The sequence below is a fragment of the Macrobrachium nipponense genome, chromosome 22, assembly GCF_015104395.2.
Source record: "Macrobrachium nipponense isolate FS-2020 chromosome 22, ASM1510439v2, whole genome shotgun sequence".
Lineage (NCBI taxonomy): Eukaryota > Metazoa > Arthropoda > Malacostraca > Decapoda > Palaemonidae > Macrobrachium > Macrobrachium nipponense.
The window spans coordinates 56,002,300-56,028,325 of record NC_087213.1 but is presented as its reverse complement, the minus strand read 5'-3'; the positions used below and the strand labels follow the sequence as shown (position 1 = coordinate 56,028,325).

General features: G+C 38.6%; 1 protein-coding gene across 5 annotated transcripts in view; it reads right to left on the bottom strand.

The window, feature by feature from the left end:
- The window catches only part of LOC135198699 (nuclear hormone receptor E75-like), a 371,243-nt gene that overhangs the window by 102,147 nt on the left and 243,070 nt on the right, over window positions 1-26,026 (bottom strand). Inside the window, exon 1 of one of the 5 annotated variants that reach the window (XM_064226538.1) lies at window positions 21,685-23,089. The exons of 2 other annotated variants lie outside the window; for them this stretch is intronic. In XM_064226538.1, coding sequence (XP_064082608.1) covers window positions 21,685-21,748 — 64 coding nt within the window. In that variant the 5' untranslated portion in view covers window positions 21,749-23,089. Of the gene's footprint in view, window positions 1-9,535; window positions 9,725-16,086; window positions 16,131-21,684; window positions 23,090-26,026 lie in introns of those variants that run through there. 2 more of the 5 variants (XM_064226540.1, XM_064226539.1) reach the window with 2 other exon arrangements.

The window sequence follows — 26,026 nt, the reverse complement described above, 5'->3', positions numbered from 1 at the left end:
GATTCCTTTATATCCTTCTCATCACTTAACTGCAACCAGAGGTTTGTCCACGCTAGACCTCACTTAGTATTTCCAGAGAAGAATCTATCATTTCAAGAGGCCCTTTTTTCTCTTCTTCTCAACTCTATTGTATGTAGGTACTTTCTTCTTCTTATAATTCTAATCTTTAGATCTAACTCTCATTATTATCAGAGATTCTGTTAGCTCACGTAGCTTTCTTTGTTCAAATTCAACTCTAGTATATATATATATATATATATATATATATATATATATATATATATATATATATATATATATATATGAATAACGTGATCACGATGTATACAAAACGTGATGCTATGTATAAATAAGGTTTTTTTCTTTGTGGCAAAAAACCTTTATATATATATATATATATATATATAGATTATATATATATATATATATATATATATATATCCCTTTTTTCGTAAGCCTCATACACGAATAACCTGCATACGAAATTGTTCGAAATATTTGAACCTACTTTCTCACCAACTTGTGTCCTTTGCATAACCTATCACCTTTCCCTCCATTCCACCGTTCATCGCCCTCTTCCTCAAACTACTCCTCCTCCTCCTCCTCCTCTTTTTCCACGTCGTCTTCCTCTCCTAATCCTCCTCCTCCTCCTCCCACACCTTCGACAACCGCGCCAAGGTTAAGGAACGCCCTCGAGGTCGTCTCCAATTTCAAATTCATTTTCAAGCTACAGTTTTTACCGCCATTGTTCTGCCTCAATGGGCGAACGAAATCCAACTTCGGAATGAGCGTCGTCATCTGTCACGTGACGACCTTAGAAAGCCGATTTTATTTTCAATCCCTCTCTCTAAAAAAAATATTTAGGATGGAGAAACTTGAATTCTTGTTTCCCATGTTACGTAACCGCACGAGTAACGAACGACCTGCCTGTCAAGGAGTGAGGGAGTAGGTACTCCTGGGAACTTGATAATGTTTCTCTCGGTGTGTCGAGTTACTTCACGGTAAATTAAATCTCATTTCCGATCGAGGAAATCTAATAATTATCTTCTTAGAAGACATAAAGGGCTTGCGGAGTACAGAGTCAATAGCTTCTGACTTTTTCAATGGTGATATATCAAGACTTTTCTGAATAACTTCCTAATTTGTAAGATTAGACTTATAGACTAACAGGGACGAGCATTTTCCGAGTTACTTTGAATACTTCTACGAAGGACTTATGGAGTCTACAGTCAATAGTTTCGTACTTTTTTATGGTGATATTTCAAGACATTTCTTAATAATTACCTAATTTGTAACATTAGACTTATAGACTAACAGGGACGAACATTTTCCAATTTACTTTGAATACCTCTACATTACGTCTACAGATCTCGTTCTAATATTAGGTTCAAGAAGAGAAACGCAAATAATAGCAAAAAGAAAGAAAAAATATGAAAAAAATATATAAAGGGAAAAAATATATTACGGGTACTTCAAAACAAAGAAATGAACCTCGAAAAAAAAGGGAGCATAGTTTAGCGCTCGTAAGGCGAGAAAGTAATGTCTCGAATGCTTCTGGGCCACTTGCACGCAAAGCCGCCATCTGTTGGTGGCCTCCCGAACTACGACTCCGGGTCACTGAACCAAACCGACGTTCGGATGCGTGGGCTACGACTTGGGATTTATAGTTCGTACTCAAAACGGGCCAACGACGAGACAGGGCCGAGTTGGCCCTGAATTCTAAACCAACCGACTGCATGACCACCATTGTGTAAACGCTATTGCATACGTGATTAAAAGGGAAATTTCTTGATCAGTTCGTTTGGACAATGGAAAGGCCTCGAAATTGTGGAACCGGAGACCCACCAACACCACCCCGATTGCATTTGACATGCATTAAACATTCTCTCTCTCTCTCTCTCTCTCTCTCTCTCTCTCTCTCTCTCTCTCTCTCTCTCTCTCTCTGAGTTGAGTATTCAGTAGGGAGAGAAGAGTGGTCGGGGGTGGGGGGGGGGGGGATCTCTCCAGGTCAAGCTGTACACTGTACAGAGCCTTTGTGATATCAGCATCAATACACACCACCAAGGAAAGCGATCTGCTTGCGTAAACAAGAGTAATTTCCGGCCGAAAGCATTGAATCGGCCTATTCACGACACCCAGGTACTAGAGGAGATAACAGGTTACTGAAGTAAAAGTCTTCTCGTACGAAAATGTTGCAAATAGAATATTCAAAAGAGGAATAAGTTTGTCATTGCAGAGTGGACCAGTTTTATACAAGAATAGCAATGCTCATTAAATGCTTTTTTATCCTATCAGTCAGTCGATGAGGTCGTATACTCTTTATCAAATCTCGTGATAACGAGGATTTAATGTTGATATCATAACTTGGAATAACACGAGAGCCAATAAAGAATGTATAATAAACAAATACGTCAGAGATAATACGAAGTTTAGAAAGAAGAAGAACACACAAACACACTCACATAAGAGCGCGATGCTCTGCACATATAACCTGCAGCTTATAGGTAATGGACTCTAGGAAATCCCAAGGCCAGGGTTAAGGGAGTTGGTACTAAGCCAAGGGAAGGTCAGACTCAGGAAATGGATCAAATAAATAAAAAAAAGGTAGAAAAAAGAAAGAAAACTTGTGATTATACAGTGATAATCATTGCAGGGATAACTATTAAAAAAAATCTTTCTCATTGACCGACAGCGTCAATGTCACACAAAGACAAAGTTATTCGACGAGTGACCGTGAAAATTAATTTTACCGACGCAGATAAACACCCGCGTCCACAAAAATAAAGACTTTTTATCAAGCGGTATCTGGAGACTTATCGCACAAAAATTTGTGAGTTACCGAGTACAACCGAAGAGGACCGCGATTGCACAACAGTGTGACTGGTGGGCTGGTTGGACTGGTTGCGAACGTATCACCCAGGGTCAAGGTAGTAGTATTTATACACACACGCACGCACAGATATTATATATATATATATATATATATATATATATATATATATATATATATATATATATATATGTATATATAGATTATATATATATTATATATATAGATATCAATAGAATTATATATCTATATATATTATATATATATAATTATAGATATTATTATGATATACATATTACATTATATAATATAGATATATATATATTACTATATATATAATTTATAAATATATAAATATTTAATATATTAGACTATATATATAGAATAGAATAAGAATTCGAAATACATCAAAAGCTAGGACACGAAAAAAATATAATAAAATAGAAAAAAAAAGCAAAGCCAAACCCTACCCTCCACAGTAACCCTTGAAACTTCGAATCGATCCCGTTTTCTCTCGTCCGTTTTCTATGATGCAGTTTCCCCTCGCTCGTCGCCGCCTCCTCCTCGAAAGCAGCACGTGATCTGGAAGAGCACGCGCGTCCAATCCAGTGAAAGAGAAAGCCCCTCTCTCTCTCTCTCTCTCTCTCTCTCTCTCTCTCTCTCTCATATTTCGTATCGATCGTTATTGTGTATTTCAAGGCTAGGCACTTGTAGGATCTCGGCAAAGCCCTGTTCTCCACAACAAGAGGCACGTCACGTGACTTCTCACACACTTCAGCCACGGGCAGCTGAACGTGAGGATGCTGGGAAGACAAAGATGCCTTAAATAGAATTCCCAGGAATGTCTATGATCCCTGAGAGAGAGAGAGAGAGAGAGAGAGAGAGAGAGAGAGAGAGAGAATTACAAGGCAGGACAAAAAAAAAAAAAACAGAGAGAGAGAGAGAGAGAGAGGAGAGAGAGAGAGAGAGCAAAAACCATCTCTCTTCTCCTTCCTCTTCCTTGAAATTTTGAAACGCGCGTTTAAATATGCTGCAGCGGGTGGGCTGTCCGGAGAGAGAGAGAGAGAGAGAGAGAGAGAGAGAGAGAGAGAGCAGCGACGACAACATCCCGCTCGGTCAAAAATTCAGTAACAATGTCTTCACCCTTGACCATCGCGACATTTCATAAATAGTGACAGGGCAACAACAAAGCAACAAGAGAGAGAGAGAGAGAGAGAGAGAGAGAGAGAGAGAGAGACTTGGCCCTGTAATACAACATATTTTGTTCAGCCTTTTGATTCGGCAACCCTCTTTTTATTTTATTTTATTTTATTTTTTATTCCTTCAATATCAAACTGGGCATACGTAGGTTGAAGAATGCTCGATCTCACCTTGAACTCTGAATCACAAACAGAGTGACATTCAGAAGCCTTCTAAGAGACATTTGGAAGTGGCAACTAAATCATTTATTATGGATGTCGCCAAGGCCACCTATTTCCCCCCCCCCCCCTTTTTTTTGGAGGGGGGGCTTTTTTTCTAGGGGTCTGGGGGGAGAGGGGAGAAGGGGACATAAAATAGACAAGCATTCCTTTGACAACGAATGCAACAGTTTAGGGGGTAAATTCCTATCCAGTGATGGACCTCTTTCCTTTCCCCTCACCTCCCCTCTCCTCTTCCCTCCCTCCCACTAACCTGCCCATTCCTCTACAACCTCCCCCTACTCCTACATACCCGAACAATCCATCACATGAGTCAGGAATTGAGAGAGAGAGAGAGAGAGAGAGAGAAGAGAGAGAGAGAGAGAGTCTGTGAAACGGCTTTGACGTAAACGGCTGAACGATTTTGGAAAATACTGCCCCAAAGGCCAACACCAAGAGAGAGAGAGAGAGAGAGAGAGAGAGAGAGAGAGAGAGAGAGAGAAAACAAGCGTGACGTCATTAGGAGACGACTGCAGGCTTGTATCACGTGGTTGACTTGTAATCATCAATAAACGAGACCCTTTAAAAAAATCTCTCTCTCTCTCATACGCCAGCTAAAAAAAAAGAAATCCGAATGTGCTACAAACATTCTAGTGTATGTAGGTTTTGTTTAAACTTTTTTCCAAACCCAAGTTAAAATAGCTGAATAGTGCCACACTTATTCTTGACACCACCACCAATACTGCAATCTCTCTCTCTCTGTCTCTCTCTCTCGTTTTTTTAGCAAAATCAGGAGACGGCAACTTTAATTTTAAATGAAAATTTTGTTATTATCAAATCCTACTGATAATTATGTGACAGCCATCAGAATCTTCCAAGTAATCCTCACGTACGTGCAATACGAATTTTTCGAGATAAATCAAATAAGGAGTACAAGTAATATGAAAAGCTGCTCTTAAGTGAAGAATGAAAAAATATATCTTGTGGAATACAATATATATATATATATATATATATATATATATATATATATATATATAAAGAGAGAGAGAGAGAGAGAGAGAGAGAGAGAGAGAGAGAGAGTTAAAAAATTAAGATATTAATACCTAAGGGTACCTTAAACGGACTCTGTCTCACAATCTAAAAATATGTGTTCTGTGCGAAGAATCATTAAAGACGCAAGGGTACCAAATTCTCTCTCTCTCTCTCTCTCTCTCCTCTCTCTCTCCCCTCTCTCCTCTCTCTCTAAATTCTCCTCTCTCTCTCTTCTCTCTCTCTCTCTCTCTCTCTCTCTCTCTCTCTCTTAAAATATGTCTTTCTTTGTTGAAGAAGCAGAAAAGAGAGGACTTACACTAACCTATCTCTTTCTTCCTTTTGTGGGTCGCACTCAGAATGGGGATATATTTAAAACCCTTTTTTCTGCTCTCTTTAAAAAAAATGCACAATTGAAAAAAAAATGCATAAGATGGTGATCACCTACAATAAACTTAGTCTGTATTTTCCACGCTCAGGACGGAAAAAAATATTTACGTACAATATAATAAAGAGAAAATATGTAAAACAAAAAATTAATTTAAAATACGACGAAGAATCTACAAGCCATTGCATGAAAAATTTTCATATGAGGTAAAACAAATACATTATCTCCCAGCATAATAATAATAATAATAATAATAATAATAATAATAATAATAATAATAATAATAATAATAATAATAACCAGTGAAGACGAGTGGCTAAAGAGTGCATGGAAGAAGGACTAATAAAAGTAGATGAAGACCCAGAAAATATACAGAGACAGGAGAAAAGACAGAAAGAACAGAGGACTGGCACAACAAACCAATGCACGGACAATACATGAGACAGACTAAAGAACTAGCCAGCGATGACAATTGGCAATGGCTACAGAGGGGAGAGCTAAAGAAGGAAACTGAAGGAATGATAACAGCGGCACAAGATCAGGCCCTAAGAACCAGATATGTTCAAAGTATGATAGACGGAAATAACATCTCTCCCATATGTAGGAAGTGCAATACGAAAAATGAAACCATAAACCACATAGCAAGTGAATGCCCGGCACTTGCACAGAACCAGTACAAAAAGAGGCATGATTCAGTGGCAAAAGCCCTCCACTGGAGCCTGTGCAAGAAACATCAGCTACCTTGCAGTAATAAGTGGCACGAGCACCAACCTGAGGGAGTGATAGAAAACGATCAGGCAAAGATCCTCTGGGACTATGGTATCAGAACGGATAGGGTGATACGTGCAAACAGACCAGACGTGACGTTGATTGACAAAGTCAAGAAGAAAGTATCACTCATTGATGTCGCAATACCATGGGACACCAGAGTTGAAGAGAAAGAGAGGGAAAAAATGGATAAGTATCAAGATCTGAAAATAGAAATAAGAAGGATATGGGATATGCCAGTGGAAATCGTACCCATAATCATAGGAGCACTAGGCAACGATCCCAAGATCCTGAAAAGGAATCTGGAAAAACTAGAGGCTGAAGTAGCTCCGGGCCTCATGCAGAAGAGTGTGATCCTAGAAACGGCACACATAGTAAGAAAAGTGATGGACTCCTAAGGAGGCAGGATGCAACCCGGAATCCCACACTATAAATACCACCCAGTCGAATTGAAGGACTGTGATAGAGCAAAAAAAAAAAAAAATAATAATAATAATAATAATAATAATATTATTATTATTATTATTTTTCTTTTTTTTTTTGTTTTTTTTACTAAAAAATACAATATCTCAATAAAAATTTCTGGATTCTCAGTGCATTTCCCATCATTTGGAATCTTTGTAGCATCTCATCATCCTACAGGAAATCATTCCTTATTACCTGTGCAAACTGTCCGTCTAGTGGTAACGCAAATCGCTTGCTAAAACATACAATGACCATTAATATTGATTTAATGTCTAAGTAAAGAACCAAGTAAAATGAGGGGAAAGAGTTGGGTGAAACCCAGCACTTGTATATAGCAGTATCAAGATCATTCCTGAAGGCAAGCTACAGAAAGGGGTCCCTAACAATGGCAGAAAATTATTATATATATATATATATATATATATATATATATATATGTATATATATATATATATATATATATATATATATATATATATATATATATATAATATATATATATATATATATATATATATATATATATATTATATATATATTGACTGAGTTGAGGTTGAGGAACAAGGTAGTGAGAATTCGATCTATTATGCCTATTTCCAACCCTCTTAGAGAGAAGGTGAACAATTAAGTGAAATCCAGCATTTATATGACTGTCAAAATCATTCCTGGAAGACAAGCTACAGAGAAAGATCCCTGACAATGGCAGAAAATGAAAAAAATATATATATTAACTGAACTGAATAACAAGGTAGCGAGCATTTCATTTATCATTCCTCTTTTCCACCCTCTTAGAGAGAAGGTGAACATTAGAAAGCATCAGAAACACGCATATAGCCACCGTTCTTAATACTGGAGTACTGCATGACCTTAGTAAATTTAATCTTCCTCAATGTACCGTGTCTTCTAAGGAACCGGCAATCATAAACTTCTGTAAAATTTCTCTCTCTCTCTCTCTCTCTCTCTCTCTCTCTCTCTCTCTCTCTCTCTCTGGAATTTGTCCTTCTCCATTACTAAATCGAGGACAATTAAGACTCAAAAATTCTGAGGACAAATTTTGATGATAGTCAAGGGCTAATGATTAGGACGAGGAATTATCAAAAAGAAGCCTTTAATTATAGAACAATGGCAAAATAAACTATATAGAAAATATAATAGAGAAAGTTCAATATAGAGTTTAAGGATTGGCCTAACAGAGTTCAAATAGTAACATTTTCAATAACAAAATGTAACAAAGCAAGCACACCCAATTAGAATAAAAACAAAGCACATTCCTGAAGTCAAGGACAACAAACAAATCGTAATGCATGCCCTAGAAGTATGCCATACTAGTGCATGACTGCATATCGCAACTGAAACTCAAGACCACCCGTATTGGGCTCAAATCCGTTGTCACCTTGGGAGTCCCATTTAAGGAGCACGAATCCAGAAAAATGAAAACAAAATACCTAGGCCTAACCTTCGTTGTCGAAACCTCTTTGTTGGTTTCTATTTGTGTTTTATTTTTTGTTTCTATTTGTGTTTTATTTTACCAGAGCAAAAATTATCAGAATAAGTATTGCCCTCACCTCCTAGGCCTAACCTTCGCTGTCGGAACATAACTTTTTTTTTATTTTTATTGTACCACCTCGAAAATTATTATAAGTATTGTCCTCAGCTCCTAGGCCTAACCTTCATTGTGGTTCGGAACCTCTTTTATATTGTTCCGGGGCAAAATTAAATAGGATAAGTAATGTTCTCAGATCATATAAGCCTAACCTTCGTTGACGAAACTCCCCCCCCCTTTTTTTTTTTATTGTACCAGCGCGAAAATTAATATAAGTATTCGCCTCACCTCCTAAAGGCCTAACCTTCGTTGTCCGAACCTTTTTTTTTTTTTTTTTTTTTTTTTTTTTTTTGTTTTTTTTTTTTTTTTTTTTTTTTTTTTTTAGAAAAAAATAAGCTTGAGATAAAGTCTTAACGATAGACAAACAGATAAACTGAATAGAAGCCTCTTCTAATCTTGAACCTAGGCTTTAACATCATTAAATAACCACGTACATAAAAAGAAAATAAAAATCTTACGTGAAAAAAAACGCCAAAACACCTGACATTTCAACTCACGAATACATTAAATATCTGCTCGTACCTGTGAGGTGAGTGGAATTCATTCGGCGTTGCCTTACACAACCTCTAATCTAGATGAAGTTCCGTTAATAAGCTTATTTTATACCTATATATATGAGTAATTCAACTCACAAAATGGTAATTTCTTATGATGTTCATTAGAAAAAAGTAGGATGAGGTAAAGGGAAATACAGAGAGGAGATCCGACTTATTAAAAAAAATTAATGCATAAAAATGTATCAAAATGCAAGAAAAGTATTAGGGTAGCAATGCATTATAACTTCGCTTGAACTTCAAAAGTTCCAATTGCACGACATCCTCTGGGAGGCTGTTCCACAGTCCAACAACTCAATCCGTAGGACAAGCATAACCGTGCCATGACGTAGTTAAAGTATCACAGTCACGAATTTCCTCATTTATCTCGGCAACATTGGCCACCATGAATCTAAAAAAAAACACCATTAGCCAACATGAGTCTAAAGAAAACAACAGTACTAGCCAACATGCGTCTAAAGCAATGATATAATATAACAAATAACTCGTCTTATTTACCTAACGATTCCATTGTCTTGGCGTCCATGTGGAGCCGATGTAAAATCCAAAAGGCGGGCGTTGCGTAGAGTAGATCAATTACAAGGCCTATCAATAATTAACGTCAAGTTTTCCAAGGGGGGAAATTAGGCTCAAACAGGTTACCAGTTCGTCATTTATCACATCCTGTTCGTCATGAACTCACTAAGGAAAAGATCTATCCAGTTTTCTATCACGTATAAGATATATATATATATATAATAAGTACGACACTCTCCTTCTTTGGTACGAAATGTCAAAGGCTATGAACCTCTCTCAACGCCGTCGGGAGAACTAATATATATACTACAGAAGTGCAGTGTCGTTGAACTGTCCTCAGTATCTCCACAACAGATACTGAATGACAGACGTTCTCTTCAGTCATACCTGATGGAGGGCTCTCTCTCTCTCTCTCTCTCTCTCTCTCTCTCTCTCTCTCAACCCTTCCTAGTTCGGTTCAGCTCGGCCTACAAAGAATCTCCTCCCTGTCCCTCCATCCACCCGCCACACCCGACCACCTCTTGACACACGCGCGTGGCCTTGAATCGAGGAGACTCTCTCTTCTCCCCTCTTTCTCAGTCTCTCTTTCGCTCTCTCCCCTCTCTTTCTCTCTCTCTCCCCTCTCTTACCCTCGTTCGCGCTCGCCTCTCTTCCCCTCTCTCTTTGCCACCTCTTCCACTCTCTCTTCCCCCTCATCCCTCAAGTCACATGTCTCGGAAAGCAAGTTAGCAACCCACGTGGTGAAGGCCTCCCGTGGTCTCGTGCATAAGGATCTCTCTCTCTCTCTCTCTCTCTCTCTCTCTCTCTCTCGTTTCTGGTTTCCAAAAGACTCGCCCATGAGGTCAATCGGCGGTGCTATTTTGGCTTGTTATCTACGCTTCACTTACCAATCCCGAGGTGGCAGACATGGCGTCGAAATTCAACGGGACGCTGTATTTAGTACTAGTCCCTCGGGGATCAAAGATGTCGTTTATTAATATAATAACTATTTGTCGACCACAGAAGACAGAAATGGGTGTATATAATACTTTGATCCCCGAGGGGCTAGTACCAAACAAGGCGTCCCATTGGGCCTCCGTCATGTCAAGTACTAGCTGCTAGTACTAGCACCGTTAACAGCGTCGGTTTGAGTGCAAGATCTGGAGATATCCAACGGCTCTCAGGTGTTTCCTGGAGAGAGAGAGAGAGAGAGAGAGAGAGAGAGAGAGAGAGAGAGAGAGAGAGAGCTCGTAGGTAGGTCACACCTAATCCCAACACTCAAAGTATGTTAGTAGCGGGCATCACCTGATGTGTCCAGACCTTTGAAAAGGCCAAATCCTATTAACTTTAACCGGACCTTGAATTTGACTCGATACGCGCACATGGAGCGCTCTATATAAATAAGGGATTGGCGTGGGGGTGGGGGTGGGGTGGGGGGTGGGGGGGACTGTTAACTAGGAAGCGTATTACGGGCATGTTTATAGTACAGGGTGTCCATAAAGTCCCAGTACCATTCTGATCAATAAATACTTGTAATGGTACTGGGACTTTATGAACACCCTGTATCTGTATACACACACACACATATATATATATATATATATATATATATATATATATATATTATATATATATAATATATATATATATATATATATATATATATAATATATATATATATATAAAATTTACTTTTCACAAAAATATGACCTTGACCTTCATATCAGTGTCATGCCAACTATACCCGGAGTGCGATGGCCAACGCGACAAGTCATTGAATCTTTGACATTGCAAAACTCTTACTGACGTTTTTCAGTATTACAAAATACGACCCAATCCTTCGTTAGCCGAGATTGTAACTTAAAATCACGTTTGCAAAATTATTATTGGTCAGGGGAGATGACGTAACGCCCCACCACAATTTCAAGACTACTTAAGGTAAAAGTCAGGACAATATAATAATAATAATAATAATAATAATAATAATAATAATAATAATAATAATAATAAATAATGAATAATATAATAATAATAATAAATAATAATAATAATAATAATAATAATAATAATATAGTTGATATATCACGGGCACAGAAATACTATCAAACTCCGCGCATGCGCAAGAGACTCCGTACACAGTCTAGCCATGGTACGCCAATTACGGAGGTATATAATGTCATCAGAGAGACGGATATGGTAATAACAATATATTTGAAAATTCTATGTAAATTAATAAATAATAATGTGATGTTATCAAACAAACTTATTGTAGAATTCAGCAGTTCTGTACCGCTACGAAAACTGGTATATATAAAACTTCAACCAATTTTAATTGATTTTTTTTCCATACATCGCGTTTTGTACAGCTAATTTATATACGTATTACGCACCACATCTATCAACTCACATACTTAACGTCACGGGATCGTAAAAAACGCCGACGACATTCGCTTTACTGACCTGACCTTTGACCCCAAAACAATCAGTGCCATTAATTCGATATGACCAATTAAATCATTTTTATCGCCATCCCCAAAATCGAGAGCGGGTACAAAATCACGTGTTCAGGAGGACATGGCCACTCCTTCTTCAAAGCATTGAGGAGGATGAGGAGTGGGGAAGGAGGAGAAAGACACTTTCAATATATGGCGTTGAAAGAAAGTAAGATTATATTTATGGATTAGCACGTGGTGGCAGTGTGACCTACGTTCGCTGCCGACAGCGGCGCCTTTTACCTACACGCAAACGCCCGTACACGCGTTCCCTTCTTTCCATCGACGCCTGAACCTGAAGGAGGTGTATGGCGGAAGTAAGGCGCTAGGAATGAGAGAGAGAGAGAGAGAGAGAGAGAGAGAGAGAGAGAGAGAGAGAGAGAGAGTGGATACCTGAAAGGATGGCATTAAAAGATGTAGCGTTTACATATACATATATATATATATATATATATATATATATATATATATATATATATATATATATATATATATATATTATATATATATATATATATATATATATATATATATATGATTAAAAAATCACAGTAGATACACGTGACTTCATTAAATAAGCGAATACGACAGGAAAATGGTAGTCAGAAATCCAAGCGCTTTCGTCTTTACTAAGACAATGTCTTAGTAAAAGCACTTGGTTTTCTGCCTATCATTTTCCCGTGGTATTCGCATATATATAATATATATATATATATATATATATATATATATATATTATATATATATATGTATGTATGTATGTATATATGATTAAAAAATCGCAGTAGATACACGTGACTTCATTAAATAAGCGAATACCACGGGAAAATGATAGACAGAAATCCAAGCGCTTCCGTCTTTACTAAGACAATGTCTTAGTAAAAGCGCTTGGTATCTGCCTATCATTTTCCCGTGGTATTCGCATCTATCTATCTATATATATATATATATATATATATATATATATATATATATATATATATATATATATATACACACACACGGTTATTACCACCCTTAAAAGTGACCTTATTTATAAGATACGGTCGGGAAAAAGTAAAAAGATGGTATATGTGACCGGTCTCACTTTTATCGCTAACTAAGCCACCTTCACAAACTGGAAGTAGTGGCGAATTAAAAAGTAAATAAGTAAGTAAATAAATAAATGAATAACTAAATAGGTGTAAAATTGAAGACTACAGGTACCGAGAGCTTTCTTGCACTCCGTGCACAAGATGAAAAGGGGCTCCATATACCGATAGAAAATAATAATAATAATAATAATAATAATAATAATAATAATAATAATAATAATAATAATAATAATAATAATCAAGAAGAAGTATCACTCATTGATGTCGCAATGCCATGGGACACCAGAGCTGAAGAGAAAGCGAGGGAAAAAATGGATAAGTATCAAGACCTGAAAATAGAAATAAGGATATGGGATATGCCAGTGAAAAGTGTACCCATAATCATAGGAGCACTAGGCACGATCCCAAGATCTCTGAAAAGGAATCTAGAAAAAATAGAGGCTGAAGTAGCTCCAGGACTCATGCAGAAGAGTGTGATCCTAGAAACGGCCCACATAGTAAGAAAAGTGATGGATTTTTAAGGAGGCAGGATGCAACCCGGAACCCCACACTGTAAAAACCACTCAGTCGAATTGGAGGACTGTGATAGAAAATAATAATAATAATAATAATAATAATAATAATAATAATAATAATAATAATAATAATAAAATAATAATAATAATAATAATTTTCCTGCATTTATTGAAGTTAACAGCAGAACTTCCTCCGATAATAATCAACCACACATCACTGCTGCTGCTCCCGCTACGTAAATAACCCGGTGAAATACCGTTTCCTGGTTTATCGCAGGACGGCAAATGCATTATCTGACACGGCGTCTTGCCTTACATTAAAGCAAGCACTTAGCAAAAAAAAAAAAAAAAAAAAAAAAAAAAAAAAAAACTTTCTCTCTAATACTTCCTCAGATCACAGACAACAATATCACCCCCTGAGGTATTTTACCTCACCGATGGGTAATTTACCCCATTATAGTTTCTGCACGGGACTGGAGCTTCGGGGGAGGGGAATTGGGGGTGGGGGGCCGATTGGTGGGGGAGGAGGATAAGCGAGTAATAAAAGAATAACAAGAGAGAAGCCTTTCTTTCTTTCTTTTGCACGTGTATTGAGCCGCTGCACGTGAGTTTACCTGCGTGCCCTACCTTGCGTTATAAGCACGGGAACATAGCTACAGAGAGAGAGAGAGAGAGAGAGAGAGAGAGAGAGAATGCGTGCAAAATCATGACCCCTTCTACGCACATTTCTCTCTCTCTCTCTCTCTCTCTCTCTCTCTCTCTCTCTCTCAGGGGCATCTATGCGCATGTCAGATCGTTTACCTTCGCCGTTTTCCACTTCCTTGTTTATGGCTAAATTCTTATTCGCGTCTCTCTCTCTCTCTCTCTCTCTCTCTCCTGTAACGATGGCGCTATTCTTTATGGTAGCTCAATAAAATGGTATTTTGGCAACACGGACTAATTGGTTTTTCACTTTGTGTATTAATAAATTGGTATCAAAAAACCCTTTCATTTGAGGATATATATTATTTTAATAATGATCGATATCGGCTATCAAAATGTAACTGTGTGTACATTTCGTTTTTTTTTTTTTTTTGCAGTCATTCAAATGAATTCATAAAATCAAACTAATTTTGCGCAGATGTTTGACTGCTTAATTATTCAAATGGTTTAAATATAACATTAAACAACAAATACAAAATTATTCCTAAGGATAATCGATTAATTTTCTTTGATTATACGAAAGGAATTACTTCATGTTCTCTTCGAACTAAGAGGCCTTCGGGGCTGGCCACCTAACGACCTTGACAAGCCTAGACACTGCCGAGGAAAATAATAATAATAATAATAATAATAATAATAATAATAATAATAATAATAATAATAATAATAATAATAATAATAATAATAATAAATGATTAGACTCTTAAGGAAGGCAATCAACAGCAAACTTTCAGACAGGAAAAATCCATAAAACATTTCTTATCATTTCTCTTTGTATTGTGCTTCTAACTTCTGTTTTAAAGTAACCGGGAAGGAATTTCTAACACGGTAAATCAATTTAAACATTAATCCCTTCGTTAGAAAATACTTAATACAACTGCTTGAGACATATTACAAGACACTTCCAGTTATAAACCATGAACATCACTTAGCACGGTTTCCATTATCCATAATAATGAAAGGATATTAACAAAATAGTAACATAGCACGGTTTTCACAATAATGAAAGGACATTAACAAAATAGTAATATTAACTGATACATCTCTCTACCAAAGCCATTAGCCTAGTTTTTAATACACTTAAATTCGCAACGTCGTATTCATACCGCAATTACCTTGATTTTCACGACTTAGTGACAAAGAAGGAAGTTTGTGTATGTGAACATACCAAATTAGGAGATGGGATGAAAACTATGCGTGTTACCCATTAATTAAGTCCCGTTTTCTTTTATGGAATATAAAACGTTTTCTTTGTGGGCACGTAGGTAGACTATGACAAAAAGGAATGTCTCGAATGGGTAACTGCACTAGAATTGTCCTCCTTTGACGAAATAGTAAAATCCAGTATGAACTCGATTACGATGAAACTGCAAATTCCCCACGAATAAAGTGAACAAAAAACCCACGGAACTTGCAATTAGGACATTAAATTAAGTAAATTAAAAGAATAAAATTATTCTATATATGAGTACTGATTAGGCACAGTATTCTTTCCATAATATCCGATTGGCAGAAGCAGAAGTGATACCCCGTAAACTGAAAATGAAATTTTCAATGAATACTCGACAGGGAGGGAAAAATAAAACGTAACACGCAAAGCGAAATAAAGCATAGGATCAAAGTCCACGGCTCAAAACACTCCTGGAAAATAAGAGAAGCCACGCTAATAAAATCAAGAAAATAATTTTGTGATTATCAGCACGAAAAAAAAAGACTGAAAAAAAAATTAGACTTAAATCAGTACTACTCACTTGGATGACTCTCGATCATGCAAATTCCAAATCAGTTCTTACCTGCGGGGAAAAAAAATGAGTCAAGTATAAATATAACTAATCATGGAACACTTATCTTTATGTATAAATACAACTTATTATGGAATCTTTATCTTTGTAAGGTTAGCCTTTTTGTTGGTTTGATCGTTTGCATATGAGAAATGCATAAAAATAGTACAAACACATTCATGAATTGACATATTTTGATACATATGAATCATGTAGGTGAAAACACAACTACACACACTCATATGTATGTACTATGTATGCGTGGATGATGTGTATATATATATATGTGTGTGTGTGTACATAAACCTACATCTAAGCATTCCAATGCCTCAAATGCTCGCATCGCATACACACACACCTATGAAATCCCAACCCTTGGCCCCCCTAATCCTCGCCTACACCCTGGACGGGCCAAGAGATAGTGAAAGTGTGACGTCACGGATACGTCATCACGACCATGCCTGAAAGTACGCCAACAACCTTCACTCGGTCATTGACTCTAGGAGTCAGAAGCCTCGTTACAGGCCCCCTCTACCAATCTCTCTCTCTCTCTCTCTCTCTCTCTCTCTCTCTCTCTACTAATAATAGTTTTACAGCCCATGGCACTGATGTAGATAATACTGACAATTAAAGGAAGGTTAGACGAGATCCATTATATATGTGCGAAGGAAAATTCTAGAAGTTCTCTGTCTGTCGTGTTCCACATTACTGAAATTGGAACAGTAGGGATGCCCCCTCCTCTCCCTCCCCCTCCTCTAACAAGCGAGCAAACCCCCCCCCCCCCATCCCCACACACACACACCTGGGACTTCCGTCACGTCACTTTTCCTTTCTTCTAATTGTTAAAGGGCGAAGAAAGAGAGTGAGAGGAGGAAAATGAGAGTAAGAGCCAGAGACAGAGAGAGACACAGAAGGTAAAGATGGCATTTTCCCTCTAATGGTATTCAGAACTGATTTTACTCTCTCTCTCTCTCTCTCTCTCTCTCTCTCTCTCTCTCTCTCTATATATATATATATATATATATATATATATATATATATATATAATATATAGTATATATACAACTAAAAGCTAATTGCAACATAAGCTGTCATACTAAAACTACTTATTTATTTGCCGTAATCAAACATCTCACCTACCTACTATTTGTGAAAAGCTTGCCTCACACTGACAAAAAAAAAAAAAATAAAAAAAAAAATAAAAAATGTCCAGTGCACTGCCAGATTGCAAAACAATTTCCCAATATGTTTTACGTATAGGAAATGTTGGAAGCTGATTGGCTCTGAAAGTTACTGTTAAAAGTTTTGAATTCTTTGTCCCATAGAATCAAAAGGTAGGAAAAGTTTGGAAAAAAAATAAAAATAATAGTTCTGACGTGGGATTTCCTATTTTAGTCGTCTTGGTCCACTACTGACGAATTTAACAAGACAAAACCATAAATTCAGGCCAAAAATGAAAAAGGGAGTCAATCTGTAAACAGGACACGCACGCAGCTGTTTTCAGAAATAAAAGTGATAAGAGTGGGAATCCTTCATCTTCATCAGAGTCCTCCTTTGTGTGAGAAACCTCGTGATAAATAGGGAGGTGGGGGTGAAGCTCGACTTATCGTCAAGGGAGTCCAGAAACTTTATAGGAAAAGGATCCAACCCGATAATGGCACTGGCACTATTTGGCATCAGTGCCGGGCCCTACTTCGAGTGCGATGACCCTCGCACCACCGCGAGCGGATTTACCTGTGCCATAAAGCTCACAAAACGCTTACTTTGCTGACGATTTTCGTCCTAATGGACGAATTTCCACCTTCCCCCAAGCTCCCTTCCCCCCCTCTTCTCTCTCTCTCTTTCTCCCCCTCTCTTTCACCCTTTACCACGAAGCGACGTAAGGGCGACTGTTTCTCAGAACTCTACGAAGAAGGCGACCTTACGAACTCATTTCGGGGCTGTTGCTACAGCCAGAGTCAGCCAGCCAGCCAGGGCCAGCGTAATGTCTGTATTGGTGCATTTTCCATGTAAAACGAAACCGAACTTGGAGAAGGGATTGGAGAGAAAGTCATGAAATCAGTCATTTCTTTTCGAAAAAAGACAGCAGCTACGAGGTTAAACTATCAAGTATCAAAAACTCAACAAATATATATTATATATAATAAAATATGGGATAAAGACAGTTTCTCTAACTGCCATCTTACTATGGGCTTGAAAGAAGAAGGACTAATCTCATGGAAGGCAGACCTTAAAATATTTTTATTCAAAATCGAAATAAATGGTTATATGCATAAGGCAACACGAGTGTTCAGATAGGCATAGAGGTATGCATGAGATCATTCGTATACGCAACTCGCATTTCTGTACTGACATGTGCATACGTACAAATAAATTAGTATACATATATATATCGATGGAGATTTAAAGAGAGAACCATGCCTATACGGATATCAAAGAATAATTATATATCTCTGAAGGTTATTGGGAACAAAATATAAAGATGGTAAGTTTAACAAAAAGAAATAAACTTGCAATCTACAAATGACATTATATTTAGTTTCAACTTGAAAAACAATTTTTTTTAGATTAGACAAGAAAGGGGGCAAATAGGATGGTGATGGGGGAGGGCAAGGATGGGGAGGGGGAGGTGGGGGGAAGAGCAGACAGGTCGTGATGCAAGGGTTTTTGGAAGGGGGGAGGGAGCAGGGAACGGGGGAGAGGGAGATGTGTGGAACTAGGGCTAGAGGAGAGGGTAGCAGTGTGAAATGACTCTTAGGTCGTTGATGGCTGCTAAAACACTACGGAGATGAGCATTACTGTTCCCCTGTTCGACGCTGACCTACTGAGAGACTCGGGTTCAACGTACGGAGAGTGAAAGTGGCACCGTGTGTACAGGGGGGAGGGGTGGGAGGAGCAGGAGCAGGAGGAGTGCCAGGGTTCTCGAATGGGTTGAGGCAGTGAAGGCCTTTCTCAATAAAGAACATCAACGCTGAAATATCTTCTTTACCTACTACCAAGGGTCTCAATATATCCTACCCAAGTGGACCTAATTCCAAAAAATTAGAAAAGAAAAAAGAATTTACTCAAATGTTCCCGAGATACGACACGAGTTATGTGACTTAATGCCTGATGTGAATAGATGTTCGATGTTGGCCAGCAATTATAAAATGAAACTCCTGGTAACACTGAAACGACCAGAAGTAAGGTATTGAGTATTCATGGTTTTTCAGCGGAAATTTGTGAGCAATTCTTTAGAAGTGTGATTACCTCTATTATATGTAACCGGATTCTACTGACTTCAACACACTCACGCACATACCCACACACACACACACACACACACACACACACACATATATATATATATATATATATATATATATATATATATATATATATATATATATATATATATATATATATATACATATATATATATCATAATACGATTGCAACACAACCTCAAGACTAAGAAGATTCTAGAGTAACAACGAAAAAGAAGTGTGAAGAAACACAAAAGCTAGCAGTGAAATAATTCCCTTTAACGCAACGCGCGAGAGGAGGAGGGGGAGGAGGAGGAGGTCTGGAGGAAAGATTCCCCCCCCCCCCCACCCCTATCCAACCTTTTGAGGAGAAAGGGAAAAACAGTAAGTCGTTCGAACTTACGCAGTTACGCAGTCTACGCTTTTTCCTTTCAGTGTGTCTGAATGACTGTGGAGGAAGCCTTCTGAATTAAAATGAGAATATCAAAGAATGGATTCCTCGGAGAGCCTTCCAGTACATTCCATTCGCTGATGAACGAAGGTATGATCGGATTTTTCGTTCTAAGAATAGCCTCCTTCAGGTGCAGTGCATAAATGCCATTGGCCAAACTTCGTCAAGATTCTGGGAAATGTCACAATTTGAGCGACTTGGGTTTATTTTATATCCTTCGTCCCCCTCCCCCTGGTGATGGAGGAGGGAGCGAGGGAGGGAGTCAGTGGTGGTGGTGGGGGAATGAGGGAGATAGATAGGGACACGGGGGAAAGTTGAGCAGGGGGATAAAAGGGAGAGGGCGATAGAAGGAGTGTGTGGGGGAGGGGGAGGGGAGCTCTGATTTGGGGGCCGGGAGGTGGCTACAGGAGTTCATTGCACCCTACCTCAGAAAGTAGGTGAGGAACAGCTGATAGAAGAGTTGCCATTTAGCATTTTTATGTGCACCGTTTCGACGGCCTCCTCCTGCTCTTTTTGACATCAAACCCCGACCCCCTCTCAAAATTTTACTCGGACGAACGAGCAAAACGAATGCGAAGCAGTTTCGTAGTTTCGCAAACACGAAACGAAAACGTCGACACAAATATTTAGTTCGAAATCGGCCATTAAATCCAGCCTTTGCGGATGGAGTCAGCGCCTTGAGGGGACTTTCGCTTGCTATGGCAACACTATATGGCAACACTTTACATAGGCCCCGTTGAGGCTGGATTCACTATCATTTTCCATTGGTGGCGTCAACAAAATAATTACATTTTAAGCATAACGTTTTTTTGTTACTCTACAATGGGACGGACGTCATGACCTTATGAGAACAAGGAATCTTTGTTCACACACACACACACACACACATATATACATACATACATACATATATATATATATATATATATATATATATATATATATATATATATATATATGTATATATATATATATATATCAGTAGAAGGATCCTCAGAAATAGTCCTGTTCATCCAGACGACATATATTTATAGAAATGTTCATAGTTATTATATTTCGTCTGGATGAACGAGAATGTTACTGTGGATGCTCCTACTGATTACTTACTAGAAGCACGATACTGTGCTTTTTTATATTGCATATATATATATATATATATATATATATATATATATATATATATACATACACATGAAATGCAAAATATAGGATCAACACGTCTCTGGCGGTAAACAACGAAAGCGCAGGTTAATTAGTGACTCAGATAACCTTAATTACGAAACGGAGAAGGCGAAGACAGAGACGAGCCTCATGGTTAGGTCTCTATTTTAACAAACACGTCGCTTTCGTTTAATGCCTCCTGGCACGCGATTGGCTGGGGCAACTCGCCCGTTCGGCCAATCAGATGACAAGCAGTTTGCAAGGCAGGCAAGCATGGCACGGAAGGAGGGGAGGGAGGGGCGGGGAGGGAAGGGGGGGCTGACTCACACATCAAATAATAGCGCCCCCCCCCCCTTCTCCCAGATAAAGTCTATTCATGGCACCGCAAACGCAAGAGTCTTGCTGGTTCACTATTACTATTTCGGGAAGAAGGGAAAATACATTCATTTAAGAAAATGTAATATCGAAATTAACCTTGTATGCGTAATTAACAAATATATGTTAATCTTCATGTATTTTACTCCGCTAAATGTTATTCTAAAAAGATTTCTGAGAGAGAGAGAGAGAGATAGAGAGAGAGAGAGAGGAGAGAGAGAGAGAGAGAGAGAATTTCAATTCCCGGGAACTCCACCATGCGCATACTGTCAATAAAATTAGCACAACAAGGGCCAAAGTGCACCCAATTATTAATCACCTGTCACTTCTACTCACCTGTATCGATGAAATCCTCTTTGGGAGCCATTGCTGAACAGATAATTTTCGTGATCAAGTCCATTTAAGGAAAAAATATATAGATATATATATCATAATATATATATCTTCCGTATTTACTGCACCCCTTTTCTCCTCTTCATTAAAAATAGTTTCTCAAAACTTATAACATAGACTTTCTCACGACTCGAGACAAAAAAAAAATAGCTATTTCTATTTTTCTTATATAACTGTCTTACGATAATACTTTTGGCTTTGTTGAAATCACGTCAGAAAACTTGAGATCACAGGCAGTCATCAGTGTTCCTTAAGAGATACATTTGGCCCGGATGAGAACATATTCATATATTTGGTCTCTCGACGGATCACACTTACATTCTGCCTTAAAGATATGTTTGGCCAGGATGAGAATGCAATTGAGTGTCACTGGTGTATTTTGGCTTCTTGAAGGATGACGAAGATATTCTTCCTTAAGAATCTATAATAATATATATATCTATTTGGCCCGGATGAGAATAACGCGCGTTCTGTAGAACACGTTTAGACTTCTTGAAAGACGAGACGAGCGCATCAACGGAGACGCGAGAGTTCATCTGATCGAGAGACAGAGAGAAAGAGGGAATTCGAAAAAACGACCAGGACGGACATTCACAGCACAGTGGGTATCACAGCATCGAAGACACGAACAGCAGCTTAACACGGGGCACTTTTCCAGTTCGTCATTCCTAACACAGTCCCCTTACTATTAATTTTCTTCGTAAGACCGAGGACGCCCTATCAACCTCCTCAGCGCATCTTTCGTCCCAGTCGGTACTGAGACGAGCCTACGGCAAACTTTGCTTCATCTTCCGACAATCACAACAACACCTTGCACAGGTAACGCAAAATGCGTACGTATCCTGAATTCCTACAGCCTATCCTCACGTACTGGAAGGAAGGATCACGCATCCAGCCGATAGGTTGGGAGAGGCAGGTGCGACCACGAGTTTCCTTTGTTGACCTTAGGATTGCTGACGGACGGAGATAAGAGGGGAAACAGGCAGGCAGACAAAACACACAGTCCAGAGAGGCAGGCCTTAGCTCCTGTCCTGTCCTTAAGGCTGTCGCTGCTGTCCTCCCATCCGTGTGACGTCACAATCCAGACCTCATCATCATCATCATCATCATCATCACCACTGGGATCGGGATGATCATGAGGAAGGAGGCGACCAAGAGACCTTCGAGATCCTGCCGTCCATCTACGGCCGAAGGGCGGCGGCGCGATCCAATGTGTCAAAAGACGAAAGGCGAGACTCCCCTCAGAGGCTTCCAGAGTCTTTCTCTTCTTCTTCCAGACGTCGAGGGGAAAGCAGAGGAGAGCGAGTGAGTGAGAGAGAGTGAGTGAGTGAGTGAGAGCTACTCCGTCTTCAGGCGCCGGAGGCTCGAGGGGCATAAACGACGCTCAGGGCGAAGACCGACGAGGGCTACAACCGGGGGAGGGGATGGGGGAAGGGAGCGGGAGCTGGGGAGGGAGAGAGGGAGGAGGGAGAGGGCGCGAAAGAGGACGAGGAGGAAAGGGGAGAAATTGGAGGGATAAAATGGAGGACAGGGATGGGGAGAGGGAGGGAGAGAGAGAGAGAGAGCCAGCCAGGTTTGAGCTCGGGAGGATAGAAGTTGGGCGAGTAGGGATGGGGGAGGGGAGTGTAGAAGAAGGGATATACAGTCCCCCCCCTTTTCCCTGCACCCTCCCCAACAAACCCCCCGGGGCTTGCCAGCTCTGGATTTAGAACTGGCTTAGTGCTTGAGGTTTTGGTATAAAAAAAAAAAAGCGCAAACGCCACCTTTGTCAACAAAGAAAGGAGAGAGAGAGAGAGAGAAGAGAGAGAGAGAGAGAGAGAGAAAAGGCGTTGCGTAAAAAGAACAGAAAAGGACAGCGTAATCTCTCGGTAAGGGAGTCTTTTTGGAAGGTACAATGATGGTAATTAAAAAAAAAGGTTATTATTTCATTTAAAAATTTTTACTATTTGTTAATTTTTTAAAAATGATGGTTCTCTTCTCTCTAAATTTCCATTACCGTCTGTTACTTCTTCCGAATGAACACCATAATATTCTTTGGAAGCTTGAATTTCAAGTCGGTGGCCCCTATGGTGGGCTTGTTCCTTATGAATAATATTAATAATAATAATTATAATAATTCTTTATAACAATGTATAATAATAATAATAATAATAATAATAATAATAAAATAATAATAATAATAATAATAACAATTCCTTATAACATTGTATTAACATTAAAGAAAGACAATAAAACTCCTTACTTAGCCTGAACGTGAGTACAAATGCACCCAGTGTTCAGAGCTATGAATAATGTTTGCAACAGTATTATACACACACTTCCATATCAAACGCAAGTACGCATAATAGTGTGTGCTATTTAATTGCCTGTCTGATATCTCATTAAAAAAAAAGATAGAATAAAATGGAATTCTTCTATGAACTTTTCCAACTACAGATCAAAAAAGCGTGAATCATTCCATGATCTAATTCACCCTTGAGTTGAAGAGATCCATCGCGGATGACAAATAGGCAAAACGCACATATATCTCCACTCCGCAAGACAAGTCATTCCGAGCGAAAAAATACTGCACATAATTACAAATATCCCTCAGATTTATTCCTCCCATGTCCTGATTTCACAAAGACATTGGCCCAGAAAAAATAAGAATTAGTCGACTGGAAAAGATTAAGGACAGACGAGGAGTCAGGCTCGCGAAATTCTAATTTTTTGTGACTTTTCTTGAAAAAAACATAGCAACTTGAAGACTTAACAAATATAAAAGGATGGTCGTTTCCCAAATTAGGTGCGTTCGTGTAGATTATCCACTTTTTTTCTAACTGTTCAGAAAAATAAGGAAATTAAAGTTTTTAAAAATAAAAGGATAATCTATCTCCAAATTAGGTATTTGTCTAGAATATGCGACTTTCGTTCGAAAATTCCAGTTTTTTGTGTCTTTCCACAAAAACATAAGCAACTTGGAGGAAAAATAAAAGGGAAGCCGTCCCCCAAATTAGGTATTAGTCTAGATTATCCAGCTTATGCTCAAAAAGTCCCTTTTATGCAGCTTTCTACAAAATTAAACAACTTAAAGATCTTACAAATAAAAGGACAATCGTTCCCCAAATGAGGTGCAATTCGTGTAGATTATCCAATTTCTGTTGTGTGTATATATACATAAAAAAAAGTCTTCGGTCATGCCCTAAAAAGTTCAGGTTTAATATCTCTTAACCCCCATCCCCCCTCCTGGCGCACACAAAGACACCCCACGAGTCATTTTTGTGGGTCCAGATTGAGGTGAACGCCCGATTAGTGCCACCGACCGATTAGTGCCACCAGAGATGTGTCGGGTCCTTCCGTGAACGGAAAGAGAGGACGAGAAGTCGACTTCCACCATAGGATTCCTCCTCGAGCTTCAGCTAAAAGATTCTAAATGACGTCCACTGTTCATTTTTCCATTTCCACGAACCTAAATGTTGAAATGCAGATTCACCTCAATGTTGAAATGCGGGAAATACAGATTCTTGAAGAATATAACCACAGAATTCGATAAGGGAACTGTTCGTTACAATAATGTAGATAACGATTTTTTTTATATTGCGTTGGATAGCAGTCGCCATGGAAACGAGATTGCAATTCAGATGTGTAGCAAACGCTATCGGATATTTTAATCTAGACGTACTTTCTTGTGTGTATGTGTGTGTGTGTGTGTGTGTGTAATAAAAAGCCCTTTTCCATCTACTGACTGACTTCAGTGAGAGACCTTCATCCCCCTTCATATAAAAAAGTTTAATACTTTTACAAAAAGAATGACGATGCAAGCCCACCTACTCTCCCGGCCCTTACCCACGTCCTACTTTACAGCAATGACCATTATTTCCCTTGTTTATCATCAGCTCATTCTCGCCTCCAGTTATGGACGACAACTGTTGATGTGACGGCTGTTATTGTTTATCTAGAGACCCATGGCTTGTGACTATCTTCAGTGCCATGTCCGCGATTCGGTCCACTTAACCACTGGGAGAGTATTTTCTATCCTGAAGGCAAAAAGTACGAAAATCCTGCATCCAGCATTGCACAATGGGCAGAATATTATTGGAACAACTCCAAATTTCAAGGCGTCTTTCTGATTGGGAATGGACAGCCGAGTTCTACTTCATTCAAGAGGACGCATCTTGCTTTTGCAGTTGTGGATAAAAGATTCATTATACGAAAAAAATCTTGAGAACACAAATTATGTTTTGCAGGACCTATAATAATATTAATAATAATAAAATTATTCATTGGATTTCCTGTCGTAACGATA